Source organism: Vidua chalybeata, chromosome 10, assembly GCF_026979565.1.
Source record: "Vidua chalybeata isolate OUT-0048 chromosome 10, bVidCha1 merged haplotype, whole genome shotgun sequence".
NCBI classification, from domain to species: domain Eukaryota; kingdom Metazoa; phylum Chordata; class Aves; order Passeriformes; family Viduidae; genus Vidua; species Vidua chalybeata.
Genome location: NC_071539.1, coordinates 9,236,625 through 9,253,424, shown reverse-complemented (window position 1 = coordinate 9,253,424; position 16,800 = coordinate 9,236,625). Strand labels below are relative to the sequence as shown.

At 60.1% G+C, this 16,800-nt stretch overlaps 3 protein-coding genes across 3 annotated transcripts in view; all 3 read left to right on the top strand.

Annotated features, from left to right (window-relative positions):
• DIS3L2 (DIS3 like 3'-5' exoribonuclease 2) overlaps positions 1-3,151 on the top strand; it is a 182,270-nt gene extending 179,119 nt beyond the window's left edge. Inside the window, exon 22 of the mRNA XM_053951730.1 lies at positions 2,610-3,151. Coding sequence (XP_053807705.1) covers positions 2,610-2,708 — 99 coding nt within the window. The 3' untranslated portion in view covers positions 2,709-3,151. The remainder of the gene's footprint in view (positions 1-2,609) is intronic.
• A 2,282-nt stretch (positions 3,152-5,433) lies between these two features.
• Positions 5,434-7,962, top strand: LOC128792840 (intestinal-type alkaline phosphatase-like). The gene is made up of 9 exons (XM_053951678.1): positions 5,434-5,533; positions 5,609-5,783; positions 5,883-6,055; positions 6,129-6,263; positions 6,343-6,412; positions 6,525-6,663; positions 6,757-6,965; positions 7,108-7,224; positions 7,503-7,962. Exons 1-9 carry the CDS (start codon positions 5,435-5,437, stop codon positions 7,787-7,789), a joined length of 1,404 nt encoding a protein of 467 aa, XP_053807653.1. The 5' UTR covers position 5,434; the 3' UTR covers positions 7,790-7,962.
• Positions 7,963-8,199: 237 nt separating this feature from the next.
• LOC128792842 (intestinal-type alkaline phosphatase-like) lies at positions 8,200-11,980 on the top strand. Its single transcript, XM_053951681.1, has 11 exons — positions 8,200-8,592; positions 9,134-9,250; positions 9,363-9,478; positions 9,700-9,874; positions 10,017-10,189; positions 10,279-10,413; positions 10,502-10,574; positions 10,658-10,790; positions 10,901-11,094; positions 11,217-11,327; positions 11,415-11,980. The coding sequence occupies exons 1-11, from the start codon at positions 8,529-8,531 to the stop codon at positions 11,675-11,677; spliced, it is 1,554 nt and encodes a 517-aa protein (XP_053807656.1). The 5' UTR covers positions 8,200-8,528; the 3' UTR covers positions 11,678-11,980.
• Positions 11,981-16,800: the final 4,820 nt, after the last annotated feature.

Sequence of the window (16,800 nt, the reverse complement as noted above, 5' to 3'; positions counted from 1 at the left end):
CTTTCCCAGAGAGCACAACTTCAGCCTCAGCCTCCTCTGCCATCTAGTCCAGTCCCATCACTGCCCTCACAATCTGACCCCTCCACAGCCTTCAGTCTCTGCCGTGCCTGCTCTGTGCCCTGCCTCCCCATTCAGTCTTTTCCAGGAATTGAATTAACATGCTGTTTACTTCCTCCTTCCAGATCATCAGTTAAGATGTTAAGTAAGATCAGGCTTAAGGCAGCTCCTGTCTAGACCCTTCCCCCCATCCTCACACTCTTTGCCCCTGACAGCTTTTTCTTGGGGTTTCCATCCCTGTTGATGGGATGAGCCTCAGGGTTGAGCCTCAATTAGGAGAATTTTTTAAAATCAGACTTCCTGAGATGCAGTCTCAAATGGCTTAACTGCATCTAGAAATCTCTCTCTTGTGTCCCTGTCATTTATTAACTTGGTAACTCAATCAAAGGGAGCAATCACATTTGTCTGGCTTGATTAAGTGGTGCTTCTTTGCCAGCTTTTGTCTGGCATGGCTGTAAAACCCCAGCTGTGTTGACTGCTGTGATCCTTGCCTGAAGGACTGAATCCCAACCTCTCCCTGCACCACTCCAGGGCTCTGCACTTGAGCCCCAATTCCATCCAAGCCCAGCACATCCCATCCTTGCCCACTCGGGTTTCCTGACGCAGAGTGGGCTGACCCTCCCAGCTGGGGTGATGCGTGTGCTGGAGAGTCATTCCTTTCCCAGGGTGGATGTTGTGATCAGAGCTGGATCTGGCTCTGAAAACGTTTCTGCAGGCCTCCCTCCCTTTGAAGCTGAGCTTTCCTCTTTCAGCTTGGCTCAGAGAAGCCCCATGGATGCAGCCTGGAGTGGCCTCAGTTCCCCCTTTCCTACAGGAGCAGGGATCACTTACATCCTAGCAGGGAACTGATGAAAAATGATGCCCCAGCATGAGCAGGGCCCATTTTGGTTAAGCAAACAGTTAGTAGAGGAAACTCCTCCACAAATCTTCCACACCTCCTAAGAAAACACTGGAACTCTCCCATAGGATCAGGCTCTGAGCTGTCCTCCAAAACAGCATATCCCTGAGTTTATAAATCTCCAGCCCTGGGATGAGCCAGATTCCTGTGAGTCACACTGAACTCTGGTAGATGTCACCTGGAAACCCCACAGCACCAAACACCCCAGCTCCCCAGCTGGCCCCAGCCCTTGGTCTCTAAACCTCTTCCTGTTTTAGCTGAGCCTGGCCAGGCAGTGGGAGCATCAGGGAAGGCTGTTAGTGAGAAGGTGTGCCGGGGTCTGGGCTGTTTGTTTGGCCCTGCCACAGAGGGCAGATGTTGCCCCCATTTCTCTCTGGTCTCCAGGACATGACCAGGGCCTCAGTGGACATCACTCAGCGGTGGAGTAAAAAGTGGATCTGAGACTCAGAGGATTTGGTGTGAAATTGTGCTGTTTCATGGCAGTTCAGCAAAGGGCTAAGGCAGGATTGCAAGGGAGAATCCTGATACTCCCCCTTTGACTCCCCCATATGTGGGGGGCTTTCCCATGAACACCACCCCCTGCACTGCAGCTAGCTGGGGCAGGCAGGGGCTGATGCTCAGTAGCTCACAGCTCTCTGGCTGCCAATTGTGATAGGATTTTCCTGCAGGTTGCTCCTCACTGGCCACTTTGGTACATTTAAATCTCAGTGAGATTTTCCTGCTCTGAATGATTAATCTGGAGCAGCCAGCACTGGATGAGCTAGGAAGGGTTGGACAAGGTTACGCCGGTAGCTCTGAGCCTGCTTCTCGTGGGACCAGCCTTGAGCATATGGCCCCAGTGAGCCCTGCTACAGGCTCCAGCAAGCAAAGTCCCCAAATGCCTGTGCATGACCCCAGGACAGCCCTTTGCAATGCCCCAGCCAGCCACTTAACTGTGCCTCAAGGTCAAACCAGATCAATACTTTCTACTCCTAATCCATACAATCACAGGAAGAGCTGGGGTCAGAGGAGCAGGGAGATGGCAGCAGCAGCACAGTTCCTGAACAGGAGGGATTGATTTTCTGGGGTCTTCATTCCCTTGCATCTCTCTTATCTATTGTGCTCCCTTCCTGGGTCTCCTCTCACTGAGGGAGCACGGGCAGATTGTTCCCTCCTTGTGGGATGCTGATGAAATGCTCAACGTCATGTGGAAAACCCTTCTCACCGCAGCTCAGCCTTGGCTCTTGGCCAAGCTCCATTAAGGGATGACGTGGTTCTGCGGCTGGAGAGGAGAGGCACGGGTGGCCTTGCGGGGAGATTGGGACCCAAAGCCAAGGGCACAAATGCCCACAATTCTTCCCAGACTGTGCAGAGAGCAAGAGTGGGGCCTGATCAAGCTGGGATAAATGAGGATGTTTTGGGAGGCTCATTCAGGTTGGTTTGGGTGTCCTGGTTGGTGTCAGAGTTCATGGTGTTGCTCTTGAGGATGCTGCCTCTAGCCCTAGGAGCACCCTGGACCCCAGCAGAGCTATCTGAATCCATCCTGCCCTATTCCTTGGTTCCTCATGAGTGCACTGATGGAGGCAGCAAAAGCCAACACAGCTTTAAGCAAATCTTGGTGTGATTCCAAGCTGCCTGAAAACTCTTTTTTCTCTCTTTCTCTCCCTTGATGAAGGTGATCACCATTTTCACGCTGGTGGAGGTGGTGCTGACGGCAGATGGTGGCCCCCTCAAGTACAGTGCCCTGCTCAAGAGGCCAAGCTTGGACAAGTGAGAGCCCTGACTCTGTGTGCTCCCCACTGCTGATGCTCCCTCACCTCCCAGGCCCCGCTCCGGCACCTGCTGGAGACAGAAGGGACCCACAAGAACTTTGGGGTTTTGAGTTTTAAAACCATTGTGGTTTTACTTCTGGTTTGTATTTTAACTCCGCCTGGGAGCACGGCTCAGGACTTGAGCCTGCCCCAGGCAGAACATTTCTACTCTTTGGTATTTTTAGCATGATGCTTTCTTAATGTTTTTTTTAAGCCAGTGGTGTCCTTCTGCAGCTTCGGTGCCCGTGGTGAGGGCTGAGAGGGGATGTGTGTCCCCAGGAGCAGAGAGGAGTGGGCTCCACCATCCCAGGAGGGATGTGGATGCAGTGGGATGCAGCCATGGGGCCATGGAGGAGGGTTTCTTGCAGGGTTGTGTGTCATGTAATAAAAGATGGGTCAGCAGCTGTGTGTGGAGCTCATGCAGGTTTTATTTTATGCCCTCCATTTTATCCCCCAGCTGGGGGATTCCAGCAGTAACTCATCTCTGGGGAGCCCCCTGCCCTCCCCTGCCTGCCACTTCCCCGGCATTATGAAATCTGGCCTCACTGCCTATCCCAGCATCAGATATGCTTGGCCAGAAGATGTGAGATCAGGGCAGGTGTTCCCAGTTCCTGATCCAACAGGTATTCCCTTAGTCCCTCTGACTTCACCAGGAGTCCTGTGTGTCTGCTCCAGTCCCTCACACCATGGCCTCCAGCCTAACCCTGCTAAGGGACCCTATGGCACCATGTCCTTGCATCCAGCGCCTCACTGACCAACTGACCTCTGCCATCTCCAGCCACCTCTGCCTGCTCTCTGTCCCCATGTCCCCCACACACACTCTGAGGATGTGTCAGGGGCATGGGCTGCTCTGGCAGCCTCCACATCATCACAAGCAGGGGGTGGTGAAGGGATTGACCTCTGGTAAGGAATTGATCCATTGTGCCAGGCAGGGAAGGAGCCCTGCATCACTCTGCCCCATCAGTGGTGACAGCCATGGCCGGCACCAGCACCAGCACGTCAGTCATCTGCAGGAGCCAGGAGCTGGCCAAACCTCTACTGCCTGGGTCAGGATGGGGGATCAGGGCTGGTACAGCACACTTCCTAGGAGCACATCAATGACACCTGTAGTCCCCGGGACTTGCGCTCATGCAGCGTCTTTCCAGATGACCTGGTGCAATCATGGGTGGATGCCACCTGATGCTGGTGACAGGGGGCTGTTCCGTGCCCACAGCAGGTACCCCGCTGTGCAGGTGTGCTGGCATGGGCTGCCCCAGGGCACCCAGTACGTCAGGCACCAGCTGTCCCAGGAGCTGATAGGTAGCATGTGACTCTGCTGGGAGAGGGGACCAGAGGATGCTGACACCAAAGGCAAGATGTCCACCCCCTACCCCTCAGCCCAGTGTCCCCCTCCTCGGGTTTATCTCAGGAGAAACCAGGCAAATCCAGCCTGGCCCAGCTCAGCCTGTCTGCAAAAACAACCCTTTGCCCTGTGCTGGCCCTCCCACCTCCCGGGGTCCCGCAGGCAGCCGCCCCCTTGGGAGCTGGGGCCCAGAGGTGCCCTGGTTCTCAGGGACAGGCTGGAGGTCCTGCCTTGCTGGTGGGGGGCAGGGATGGCCCCAGGGTGGGGTGAGGGCCTTGGGAGGGTTGGGAGATAGTCCGTGAATGTTATCAGCCCATCGTCTCACGGGACAGGGTAGAGCCATAAAGGGCCGTCCCCTCGGCCTGGACTAAGGCAGCATTCCAGGAGGGAGCTGGGGTGGGCAACATGGGGTGGCCGCTTTCCCCTGGAACCTGCCTTCTCCTCTGCTTCCTCGCCCAGCTTGCCACTGCAGCCTCTGGTGACAGGGGACGTGTGGGACAGTGGGGTAAGAACCTCTGGTGGGGGATGCTGGGGCTGGTGTCACTTCCTTGGGGAACTCCAGGGACCGTCACCTCCCTTGGGATGCCAGCAAACGGGAACCCTCACAGCTACCTCAGGGTGCTCTGAGACCACAAGCTTTGAATGGATTGGTCTCAGCTTCCCCCCCAGAGCAGGTCCTACCCCCTGCCCCCCCCCGCCCCAGTCCCTGCTGCTCCCAACCCCTATTCCTGACTTTGGATAAAATGGCCCAAGAGCCACAGCCAGCCGTGGTTACCCAGCCATTGCACACTCACTGTGGCTGATCCTCAGGCTCCTCATCCACTCTGCCAAGAGGCACAAAGGACTTCCCCGCCAAACTCAGTTTCCCTTCTACAGGTGGTTTCTGAACAATGCTGGTCTGCAAAAGACCATGCTGATCTCCAGGGGTTTCCTGGTCCTCCGTGGCAGGGATTTATAGCAGCTAAATTCACCTTGGGTAGAGATGGGCATGCTGGACCCCTGGGGGTGCACCTAGAAGTTCCCAGCTCTGCTTTCACCTCCAGATGCTGAGAAGACCCCAGGCTACTGGAATAAAGGTGCCAGGAGGAGGCTGGAGTTGGCCTTGGCCTTGCAGCCAGCAGCACAGCGGGCCAAAAACATCATCCTCTTCATGGGTGACGGTGAGTGCCCCGGGTCACTGCCAGACCCTGCAGCTCCCCAACAGCCAGGGGATGTGGCTGATGAGAAGATGGGGCTGGGGCAAGCCCTCGGGCAGTGTCTGGAGTGCAGGGACAGCAGGTCTGTCCCTGGTCTGGCCCCTTGCCACCCGGTGACTCGGACATGGCCACAGGCATGGGGCTGTCCACCATGTCAGCAGCTCGGATCTACAAGGGGCAGCTGGCTGGTGGCTCAGGCGAGGAGAGCGTCTTGGCCATGGAGACCTTTCCCCACATGGCCCTGGCCAAGGTGAGAAGAGCAGGGCTTGGGGGGACACTCCTGCTGCCCCTGCTTGAAACCCCATTGCATCCGTCTTGCTTCCAGACCTACACCATCGACCGGCAGGTGCCCGACAGCGCTGGCACGGGCACTGCCTACCTCTGTGGGGTGAAGGCCAACGCCAAGACTCTGGGACTGAGCGGGGCAGCCGTCTATGGAAAATGCCACACCACCTTCGGCAATGAGGTGGACTCTGTCCTGCACCGGGCCAGGCTGGCGGGTATGGGGCAGCAGGAAACCTTGTCAGAAAGCCGGGCATGGCCGTCCAGTGCCGTGCAGGGCTGGATGGATTCCCTGTAAACCCTTGCCCACGCTGCAGGCAAGTCTGTGGGCATCGTGACGACCACGCGGGTGCAGCACGCATCCCCTGGGGCAGCCTACGCGCACTCGGCCAGCCGGGGCTGGTACGCTGACGCTAACATGCCCAAGGAGGCCCTGCGGGACGGCTGCAAGGACATCGCCTACCAGCTGGTGCACAACACCGACATCAACGTGAGCTGGGGAGCGGGAGCGGGAGGGAGGGGGCACCAGGAACGCTGGGAGGGTCTGCTGAGCTCCCTGGCAGGTGATCCTCGGCGGCGGGAGGATGTACATGACCCCCAAGCAGACTCCGGACCCCGAGTATCCAGGGGACCCAGATCAAAATGGCACCAGGAAGGATGGCCGGGACTTGATTGCTGAGTGGCTGAGTGCCAAGCAGGTAGTGTGCAGGGGAAGAGGAAATGAAACTCTGGACACAGGGTGTGTGCCATTGGCACTGGTTCTGCTCTCACTGGCAGGGTGCCCACTACGTCTGGGACAAGAAGGGCCTGGATGCGGTCAAAGATGACTCTGTGAGCCACCTTATGGGTAGGAGCATCACTGGCTGCACCAGTGGCAATGCTTCCTCCTCCCCTCTCTGGACGTGTCGGCAGGTGCACAAATCAGCTCCGGCATGGACCCCCTTACCCTCCTCCCCCAGGCCTCTTTGAGCCCAAGGACATGAAGTATGAGCTGAACCGCAACACATCCACAGACCCTTCCATCGTGGAGATGACGGAAAAGGCCGTCCGCATCCTGCGCAGGAACCCCAATGGCTTCTTCCTCTTTGTGGAAGATGAGTAGCTCCAGGCGGGCAGTGTGGCTGGGGCTGAGGGGGGATGTGGGTCCTGGGAGCAGGTGGCTATCCAAGGAGACCAGGGAAAGGGTGACAGCCACATTCCCCGTGCAGGTGGCAGAATTGACCATGGCCACCACAGTGGCCGGGCCAAGCAGGCGCTGATGGAAGTCGTGATGCTGGACCGGGCGGTGGCACGGGCGGGAGAGCTCACCTCCCCTGCTGACACCCTGACCGTGGTGACGGCCGACCACTCCCATGTCTTCACTTTTGGGGGCAGCACACCACGTGGAAACTCCATCTTTGGTGGGTCCTGGAGAGGGGCAGTGAGCATTCCTCTTTCCACTGCACCTTGTTGCTCCCACGGGAGGCTGCGCTTGCCCAGGCAGGGAGCAGGGGAGGGGTACCCAGCTGGGACAGGGGGTGACAATGTCTTTCCCTGTGCCAGGGCTGGCCCCCAAGAAAGCCAAGGACAAGCGAGCCTACACCAGCATTCTCTATGGTAATGGTCCTGGCTACAGCATCCGTGATGGGGCCCGTCCAGCTGCCAGCCTCCCTGCTGCAGGTACCAGTCTGCTGGGGATGTGGCAGAGCCATGGGGTGGCTGGGGACAGATTCCCAGTGAGTCTGCTGGGGATTAGGTGAAGGAACAGGGTGGATGGGGAGAGCATCCCACTGGCATGGCCATGAATGCTGCACAGGGTCCTGCTGTCACTGTGAGGCTCAGGAATCACCCCACTGCAGAAATGACGCTGATGCAGGAGTGATGGGAGCTGTGTCCCCCTCCCTGTGACATGTCATGGATCCAGACCCCCAGCCTCATTTCTCCTCTTCCCCCTGCAGAGGACAAGGACTACAGACAGCAGGCAGCTGTGCCCCTGGAGACAGAGACTCACAGTGGGGAAGACGTGGTGGTGCTGGCCCAGGGCCCCATGGGCCACCTCTTCCATGGGGTGCAGGAGCAGCACTACATCGCCCATGCCATGGCCTACGCTGCCTGCCTCGAGCCCTATGCCACAGAGCCTGGGTGCAGGGCAGCCCGCAGGGCCTCCCATGGCACACGGTGCTCCCCACAGCCCCTGCTTGCCCTCCTGGCCCTCTGCATGGCTGCCCTCATAGTGAGGGGCTGAGAGGCTCTGGCTGAGTCCCACTGTGGACAGGACCAAGGGATGCAATAAACACCGGTTGTTTTGTCTCCATCCGCCGTGCCAAGGTTCACAGTGGCGGTCACCTCCTGACGCGCTGCCCTGTGCCTGCCTCCACACTTGGCTGTGGCTCCTGGTTCTCCCCTGGGACCAGCACGGGAGGCACTGGGGTGCAGGAGATGATGAAATGCGGCTGAGGGGAGGCAATGTCCTCCCCAGCTTTGCCTGGTTGGAGCACAGTACACAAGGGTTGGTACATTCCTATCAAGGGCTGAGCAAGGAGCAGAGTTTTAGTCTACATCCATGGATTTATTGCTCATGGAAGCCTGGGAAGAGAGCAGGGTGCTCGGTGCACAAGTGACCCCAGGTGCTCCCCACGCCCACCGTTTTCCCAGGTCCAATGCTCAGAGCTGCCCATGGCACCCTGGGACAGGGCATTGCCATGCCTGGCGCCACAGCACCGTGGCCAGGGCAGGATTTCCTTCCAGCACTGCACTTCCTCTTGTCCCTGCATCTGTCTGTGCCCCAAGCCCATCTGTGCCCAGCAGGCACAGGGCATTGTGCCAAGGAGGTGACATCAGCCCAGGCCCACGGCCTTTGCACTCAGCCGAGATGTGGAGAACCCCTCCACACACCCTGCTAGGGCTGATCCCTGTCCAAAGTCCCTCCCATATCTGCTGGATTTACAGACACTGCCAGCAGCACTGGCCTGTCAGATCTCACCATGCAGCTCCTGGCATCCCTCACCCTCTGCCTCTGCGCGGGGTTCAGCACCGCTGTCATCCCAGGTGGGGACAAGGGTGGGCATGGGTGCCTGTCTGGCTTTGGTGGGTGTCCAGGGAAGCAGGGTGTCAGCCTGGCTGGCCACAAGGAGGGCTTGGGGAGGGGAGCTGGAGCTGCCCAGCTGAACAAGAATTAATGGGGGTGAGTTACCCCTGCCCTTCTCGGGGTTTTGAACCACTTTCCCCCCAGGCTTTCGCTTGCTTCTGTGCTGGGGGCTGGTCTGGGGGAAGTATCTGTATCCTCCATCACCACTTCCTACCATGGATTTGGCCTCACCCCACTTGCCAGCTAACTCCCCATGATGTCTGGTTTTGCTGTCCCCCTTTGTTCCCTGCCCCAGGACCCTGGGGCCAGGCAGTCGGTGCAAGCCTGCATGGTCTCTCCCCTCCCCAAAAAGCCCCCTGAACCACCTGCTCCATGTGACAGGAGGCCCCGGCATGGGAGTGCCCAGGGAACAAGTATCCCTGGGCTGTGGGCACCCTTCAGGGGTGCCCCAGGGATGCAGGTGCTATTGTGCTGGGATTGATGGGTGTTTGCACTGTCCAGCGGAGGAGGAGAATCCATCCTTCTGGTACAAGCAGGCAGCTGCAGCCATCAAGGCCTCCTTTAAAACCCAGCCCAGGATAAAGGAAGCCAAAAACCTCATCATTTTCCTTGGGGACGGTGAGTCCAGCTGGCACCCCAGCAAGCAGGCTGACATGGCCAGTACTCTGCTGAGTGGGATGTGTGCAGGACACCTGGTCCAGAGGGTGACTGGGACTCTATCTCTGCCCAGGATTCGGGATCCCCACCATCACAGCCACCCGCATCCTTAAGGGGCAGCAGCAGGGGAAGCTGGGCCCTGAGACCCCTCTTGCCCTGGATGCTTTCCCCTACGTGGCTCTGTCTAAGGTAAATTCCAGCATGCTGGAAAGGGGCCATGGTGATCCTGGGCATGGGGCCATGGTTATCCCAGGCATGGGGCTGCTGGCAGCCCGGGGCTGCACATATATTGTGCATGGGGTCCCTCCCCATCCCACGCATGCCCATGGGTGAGTGAATCAGTATGGCAGGGAGTGCTGGGGGAACACCCAGCTGGGGACCCCAGCCCTGAGTCCTTCTATCCTCGACAGACCTACAATGTGGACAGGCATGTCCCTGACAGCGCGGGGACAGCCACAGCCTATCTCTGTGGGGTGAAGGGCAACTACAAGACCATAGGGGTGAGCGCAGCAGCCCGCTTCTCGGAGTGCAGCACCACGGCCGGCAACGAGGTGATCTCAGTGCTGGAGCGAGCCCGCAAAGCTGGTAACGAGAGAGGCGGGGCTGGGGGGACCCTGTGGGGACAAGGGGTGCCACACTGGGAGCTTTCCCCTCATGAGCCTCCCATAGCTTGGTGGTGGGAACCCTGTGTTGCCCTCGGTGGTGCCTGATGAGCGGGGTTTGGCAGGGAAGGCAGTGGGCGTCGTGACCACGACACGGGTGCAGCACGCGTCGCCCTCGGGAACCTATGCTCACGTGGTGAACCGGGACTGGTACGCGGACGCCAGCATGCCCCAGGAGGCGCGGATGCAGGGCTGCAAGGACATCGCCTGGCAGCTGATCCACAACGTCGACATCAACGTGAGCACCCGCACACGGGAGGAGGAGTGTAGGGATACACCCCTCTCAGGGCACCCCCACTAACACTTCGTCCACCTCATCCCCTCCAGGTGATCCTGGGTGGGGGTCGGATATACATGACCCCCGTGGGGACGCCGGACCCTGAGTACCCTGCCGACAGCAGGCAGAATGGGATACGCGAGGATGGGCAAAACCTCATTGACATGTGGCTGAAGGAACGGCCGGTGGGTGATGCATCAGGGACACTCCTCTGCCCACTGCCCCTGGCACAGGGCCAGGCACCCACTGACCCCCTTAGGGATTTGCCCACAGGGTGCCCGCTATGTCTGGAACAGGACAGAGATGCTGGCTGCTGCCGCCGACCCCAACGTGAATTATTTGATGGGTAACAAATGACCCCTGTGCCAGGACCCAACAGGCGTTGGGACACACAGGCACTGATGTTGTCCCCAACACTTTTACTCACAGGTCTCTTTGAACCTGTGGACACGAAATACAACCTGGTGCGTAACACCACCCTGGACCCGTCACTCACCGAGATGACAGAGGCAGCCATCACCATCCTGAGCAGGAACCCCAAGGGCTTCTACCTCTTTGTGGAAGATAAGTTGGGGCTCGGGCCCCTGGGGCTGGTGAGAGGGGGGTGTAGGGTGGGGGCAGGAGGTGAGGGTGCTGCTGTCGGGCTCCAGCCCACCGTGGGTGCCGATCTGCAGGTGGCAGAATCGACCGCGGCCACCATGAGGGTTCACCCCATAAGGCACTGACAGAGGCAGTGGAGTTCGACCAGGCCATTGAGCGGGCAGGCACCATGACAGATGAGGCTGAGACCCTCACCGTCGTCACTGCTGACCACTCGCACGTCTTCACCTTCGGTGGCTACACCCTGCGCGGCTCTTCCATCTTCGGTGGGGCTCTGCCCTGTCCTGGGTACTGCCAGCCCTGTGGCACCCTGACTGTGGCCAGCAGGATGATATGGGTGTTCCTTGGCTGATCCTCCTCCTGCTCCTCTTCCATTTTCCCTACCTAGGTCTGGCGCCCAGGACAGCCAGCGACGGGAAGAACTACACGTCAATCCTCTACGGGAATGGGCCTGGATACCCGGGCCCTGACCGGCCCAGCGTGGACCCAGGCACAGCCAGTGAGGGCTCAGAGACCATGGCTGGGAGGTGGGGTCTTGCTGAGGGACATCATTGTCCCCCCTCACCTCTTTCTCTTCCCTCCCCAGTGCAATTTGATTACCAGCCACAGGCGGCTGTGCCACTGGAGTCAGAGACCCATGGCGGTGAGGACGTGGCCATCCTGGCCAAGGGCCCCATGGCCCACCTCTTCCACGGGGTGCAGGAGCAGACCTATGTAGCTCATGCCATGGCCTACGCCGCCTGCATCGAGCCCTACACTGACTGCCACCAACGGGACTCTGCCCCTGGCATCCGCGCCACCCCCCTGGCCCTGCTCCTGCCTGCCCTCCTTCTGCCCCTCGTCCGCTGATCCCATGTCCCCAGGGCACCCCACATTGCCTCCCTCCCCATGGTGTGGCACATGCTGGCAGCTTTCTGAAGCACCCCTGGTGTGGATGCAGCAGCCATGGGGACACCGAATCCCGGGCAGTGGGGTGATAAATAAACACACAGTGTGACACTGGTGGGACAGGCGTGTTGGTGGAGTGGGGGCACCTGAGCCATGTGGGCAGGGCTGGGGGTGCTGCCCCACTGCTCCCATTCCCTGGCCATGGCCCCTGGCAGCCACCCAGCATACCCAGTGTTTATTGACCAGAAACAGCAGCGAAAAATACAGCAGTGTCCGTGTGCATGTGCTCCCAGGCAGGCTGGCATCGCCCGGCCCGGCTGCGCCGCTGTGCCCCGCCTCGGTGGGGCTGCTGCATGGACAGGAGGGGGCTGGCACGGGGAGGGCACCGTGCAGGGGAGGCTTTTGGCATGGGGCAGCCCCTTGGTAACTCTGGAGTCCTCCCCCTGCCTTGACTGACGCTGGGATGGATGTGGTAGGGCTGGGTGAAGGGTTTGGGCCAGGTGGACAGAAAAGGGGGCACAGGGGTGCCTGGGCATGCCCTTGTTCCTTCATGGGCAATGAGGACCCCTCAGTGCGCAGAGCAGTGGATGGGAGGTGGATGGGCAGGAGGCAGCTGCCCAGCCCGAGTGTCTCTGCTGCCTACACCCCTATGGCACGCGCCTGCCTTTGGGGCGACCCCCTGTGACACCCGAGGGTGCCCCCTTTACCTGGACAATAGGGAGGGGAGATGGGAAGTTGGGGAGTGGGCACAGGGTGTCACTTAGGCAGGGGAGGGGATGGAGGGTCCCAGCCTGCTGGAGGGGGATGAGCCTCACCACACCGAGCACTTGTGCACTGGGTTCATGGGCGAGTTCTTGGGGCAGTGGAAGACCCGTCCAAACTCCTCAAACTGCGAGACACTGCCCAGGACCCTGCCGGGAGAGGGGAGAACCTCAGAGCTGGGCACCCCCTGCCCCCTGCACTGCTGCCTCGCACCCCACTCACAGCAGCACCCCACCCCTGCCCCAGGGATATCACCCAGAATCTGCTGGTTGTGCTCATCCCACTTTGCACAGCACTGACATCTGTGGGGAAGGCTGGCAGCCACCATGCCCCAAGCCCACCCCATTTTGGGAGCACCCAGTACCTGTAGTGCTCCGGGGCGTGCTTGTCTGTCAGCACCTGCAGGTAGATGGACTGGGATCTCCGCTTGATGCACCAGTTCTGCAGGGGACAAAGGTTCCATGGACAAGCCACACGGGGCACCCTGGGTCCTGGCAACCACCAGGACACCATGGCCCTTCTGGCTGCTAGGGATTGAGGGCAACTGTGCCCTGATTGAATTTATTTTTGTAGGGTCTCCCAGGAGCCTGTGAACATGGTCTAAGTGGGGTAGGAGAGTGTGGAGTCATGTTTGTTGTTGTAGGGTCTCCGGGGCTGTAAGCTGCCTGGCTGCAGGGTTTCCTAGAATTTTGGGATCAAATGTATGTGTTACTGTGGAGCTGCTGAAGTCATGGGGGACACACTGATTTATTATTGTAGGGTCCAACAGGAGCAACAGGACAGCGTGGGGTGCTCGTTCAAGGCTGAGCTCTGTACCCTGAGCCCAGGACCTGCTGATGCAGCCGAGCCCAGCTCCTGGCCATTGGCCCTGTGTCCCGCAGGGCTCTCTCCCATCCCTTTGGGCTGCTGGCCTCACACAAGGTGACCCTCCTGCCCCAAGAGCTGTTACCTGTGAGGAGGACAGGGGCTCACCTGGGCAAAAGCAATGAAGAAGAGCTGGTCGTGTGTGTACTTCATGTGGTGCAGGGGGTGCTCAGGGCCGTGCTCCCGTACCCACTTCTGGTAGGCCTGGAGAACAAGGGATGCCCTCAGCATGGCCTGGGTACTCCCCCAAACCCACCCTGGACCCCCCCAAGCCCCCAGCAACCGGCAATCAGGATTGTTCCCACCCCTTGCTGCAGGGAGTAAGGAGGGGTTGGGGGGTCTCCTCCCACTCAACAGGAATGGCATAAGCAGCTGCCCGTGGCTGTGACACCCAGGGTGCGGGGACACTTACGTAGTAGGCGAGTTTGAGACCCCCCATGTCAGCGAAGAGAGCTCCCAGGGCCATGCCGAAGTGCTTGTTGGCCTGGCTCAGGCAGATCTTACCCAGCTCCAGCTGCTTCTCATTGCCCTCCATCTCCTTGGAGAGCTCGTGGATGGCATCGCGGAAGGGGGTGGAGAGGTGCTCGCTCAGCACCACCACGATGCGCCACAGCATGTAGTTGTGAAGGATCCTGTGACAGGGACGGGAGCAGCCCTCAGCACGTCCCCAGGCACAGGGGAGCGTGGGAACATGTGCCAGGCTGGGGACACCCCTGCTCAGGGACACCTCTGCTCAGGGACACAGGGGAGCCATGGCGGGTGGGGGCACAGGGACAGTCTGGCACCGTGTCCCTCCCTGAGGTGTGATGAGTCTGGTGATCTCTAGCATGAGTGGCTCAGCAGGTGTCAGGGCACCACCAGCATGCTGTGGGGCTCACCACAGTGCCTTTTTCCCACAAGCTTTCCCAGATTTCCTGTGCCCAGCCCGGCCTGCCAGCACCAGGAGGAGGATGATGGTGGGAGGTTCCAGGCACAGCTGTCCTGTGCCCGCAGCCAGGCTGGGAAAGGTGCCAGGGGCACAGGGGGTGCCAGCCCCCCTCACCTGCTGGGTGTCACACGGATGAGGTTGGACACCTTGTGCATGTAGTCGGTGGCCAGCAGCACCACCTCCTCCTCCTCCGAGAAGTTGTCGTGGAAGATGCGGTCCAGCAAGCGCTTCCACTTGAGCTGCCAGGGCAGGCACTGTCAGGGGGCATGGGGACCCCTACTCCATGCCACCCTGGAGGGGACCCCCTCCAGGCTTTCCAGCCTCCCACCAGGCAGCAGGGCAGGGATGCTCAGGACCACCCCGCACTGTCCTATGGCACCCCAGTCCCCAGCACTGCTGGCAGTGAGGTGCCCCCTGTCTGCCAACCATGCCGGCTGCTGCTCCCTCTCCTGGTGTCCCCAAGGCGTCGATGTGCCCCCCTCACCTTCTCGCTCTCCTCATCCTGCCCCAGGTAGAGGGTCCGTTCGGGCAGGGTCAGCCCGTCCTGGTCGATCTGGGGCAAGAGACGGCAGTGGGTGAGCAGAGGGAGGGCGCTGTGCTGAGCCAGGCACCCCTCGCCTTCCCCAGATCGCAGAGTGTCCCTGGTGTCCCTGGAGCCGAAGGATGGCAGTCTGCTGGAGCAGCCCCAGGAATGGGCACGTCGCTGCCTCAGTTTCCCTCCTGCTAGAGGCTGCTGGAGCTGCAACAGGCAGCATGCAAGAGGCTGGGAGTGCCGGGCAGACAGCAGGCCCCTGCTCCATGGCCTGACTGGCACATCGGCTGCCTCATAGCCTGCCCTGTGCTGCCACCACTCTCTGCCCCATCCCTGCCCCCTGGTGTCCCCCAGCTGCCCCGTGGCCAGCCCCACTGCTGTGCTGCAGCCTGCATGGCGAGCTGCATGGACCCCCTGGCTCTTCACACACAGCCCTGCTGTGCTGTAACCACAGGCACAGCCTCCAAGCCATACACACACCTGGGCACACTTGCACGTATGTGCACACTCACACACACACAAGCACACAGGTAACTCACCCCTCTGGACACACACCTATGGATGCTCACACCCCTGCACACGCACCATCCATTTTACCCCTGCTCTATGTGCACACCCAGAGTCACACACCTTCTCTCTCACTGTCTCAGCTCCCCGCAACTCACTTCACCACCCCCCTCCACTCACACAGCCGCAGCGCTGCCCGCAAACCCACGGGCACCTCCAGCCTTCCTCCCCCATGTCCTTCATCCCCCCTGCCCCCTTTGCTTTCCCGGACGGGCGCTGAAACCTGCAGCCCCCACACACCGCAGCCCTCACACACCCCCCAACCCCCTCATACACCCTGTCCACTCACACCCATCGCACACCCACCCCAATCACACCCCCCCGACCCCCCACTGCAGAAATGACGCTGATGCAGGAGTGATGGGAGCTGTGTCCCCCTCCCTGTGACATGTCATGGATCCAGACCCCCAGCCTCATTTCTCCTCTTCCCCCTGCAGAGGACAAGGACTACAGACAGCAGGCAGCTGTGCCCCTGGAGACAGAGACTCACAGTGGGGAAGACGTGGTGGTGCTGGCCCAGGGCCCCATGGGCCACCTCTTCCATGGGGTGCAGGAGCAGCACTACATCGCCCATGCCATGGCCTACGCTGCCTGCCTCGAGCCCTATGCCACAGAGCCTGGGTGCAGGGCAGCCCGCAGGGCCTCCCATGGCACACGGTGCTCCCCACAGCCCCTGCTCGCCCTCCTGGCCCTCTGCATGGCTGCCCTCATAGTGAGGGGCTGAGAGGCTCTGGCTGAGTCCCACTGTGGACAGGACCAAGGGATGCAATAAACACCGGTTGTTTTGTCTCCATCCGCCGTGCCAAGGTTCACAGTGGCGGTCACCTCCTGACGCGCTGCCCTGTGCCTGCCTCCACACTTGGCTGTGGCTCCTGGTTCTCCCCTGGGACCAGCACGGGAGGCACTGGAGTGCAGGAGATGATGAAATGCGGCTGAGGGGAGGCAATGTCCTCCCCAGCTTTGCCTGGTTGGAGCACAGTACACAAGGGTTGGTACATTCCTATCAAGGGCTGAGCAAGGAGCAGAGTTTTAGTCTACATCCATGGATTTATTGCTCATGGAAGCCTGGGAAGAGAGCAGGGTGCTCGGTGCACAAGTGACCCCAGGTGCTCCCCACGCCCACCGTTTTCCCAGGTCCAATGCTCAGAGCTGCCCATGGCACCCTGGGACAGGGCATTGCCCTGCCTGGCGCCACAGCACCGTGGCCAGGGCAGGATTTCCTTCCAGCACTGCACTTCCTCTTGTCCCTGCATCTGTCTGTGCCCCAAGCCCATCTGTGCCCAGCAGGCACAGGGCATTGTGCCAAGGAGGTGACATCAGCCCAGGCCCACGGCCTTTGCACTCAGACGAGATGTGGAGAACCCCTCCACACACCCTGCTAGGGCTGATCTCTGTCCAAAGTCCCTCCCATATCTGCTGGATTTACAGACA

Excerpts from the sequence above, each read along its gene's own strand:
- LOC128792840 (XM_053951678.1), top strand. The coding sequence starts at position 5,435 with ATGTCAGCAGCTCGGATCTACAAGGGGCAGCTGGCTGGTGGCTCAGGC. Across the intron at positions 6,264-6,342 it reads AGTGGCTGAGTGCCAAGCAG|GGTGCCCACTACGTCTGGGA; the intron begins GTAGTGTGCAGG and ends TCTCACTGGCAG. Across the intron at positions 6,413-6,524 it reads CTCTGTGAGCCACCTTATGG|GCCTCTTTGAGCCCAAGGAC; the intron begins GTAGGAGCATCA and ends CTCCTCCCCCAG.
- LOC128792842 (XM_053951681.1), top strand. The coding sequence starts at position 8,529 with ATGCAGCTCCTGGCATCCCTCACCCTCTGCCTCTGCGCGGGGTTCAGC. Across the intron at positions 10,190-10,278 it reads TCCACAACGTCGACATCAAC|GTGATCCTGGGTGGGGGTCG; the intron begins GTGAGCACCCGC and ends CATCCCCTCCAG. Across the intron at positions 11,328-11,414 it reads CGTGGACCCAGGCACAGCCA|TGCAATTTGATTACCAGCCA; the intron begins GTGAGGGCTCAG and ends TTCCCTCCCCAG.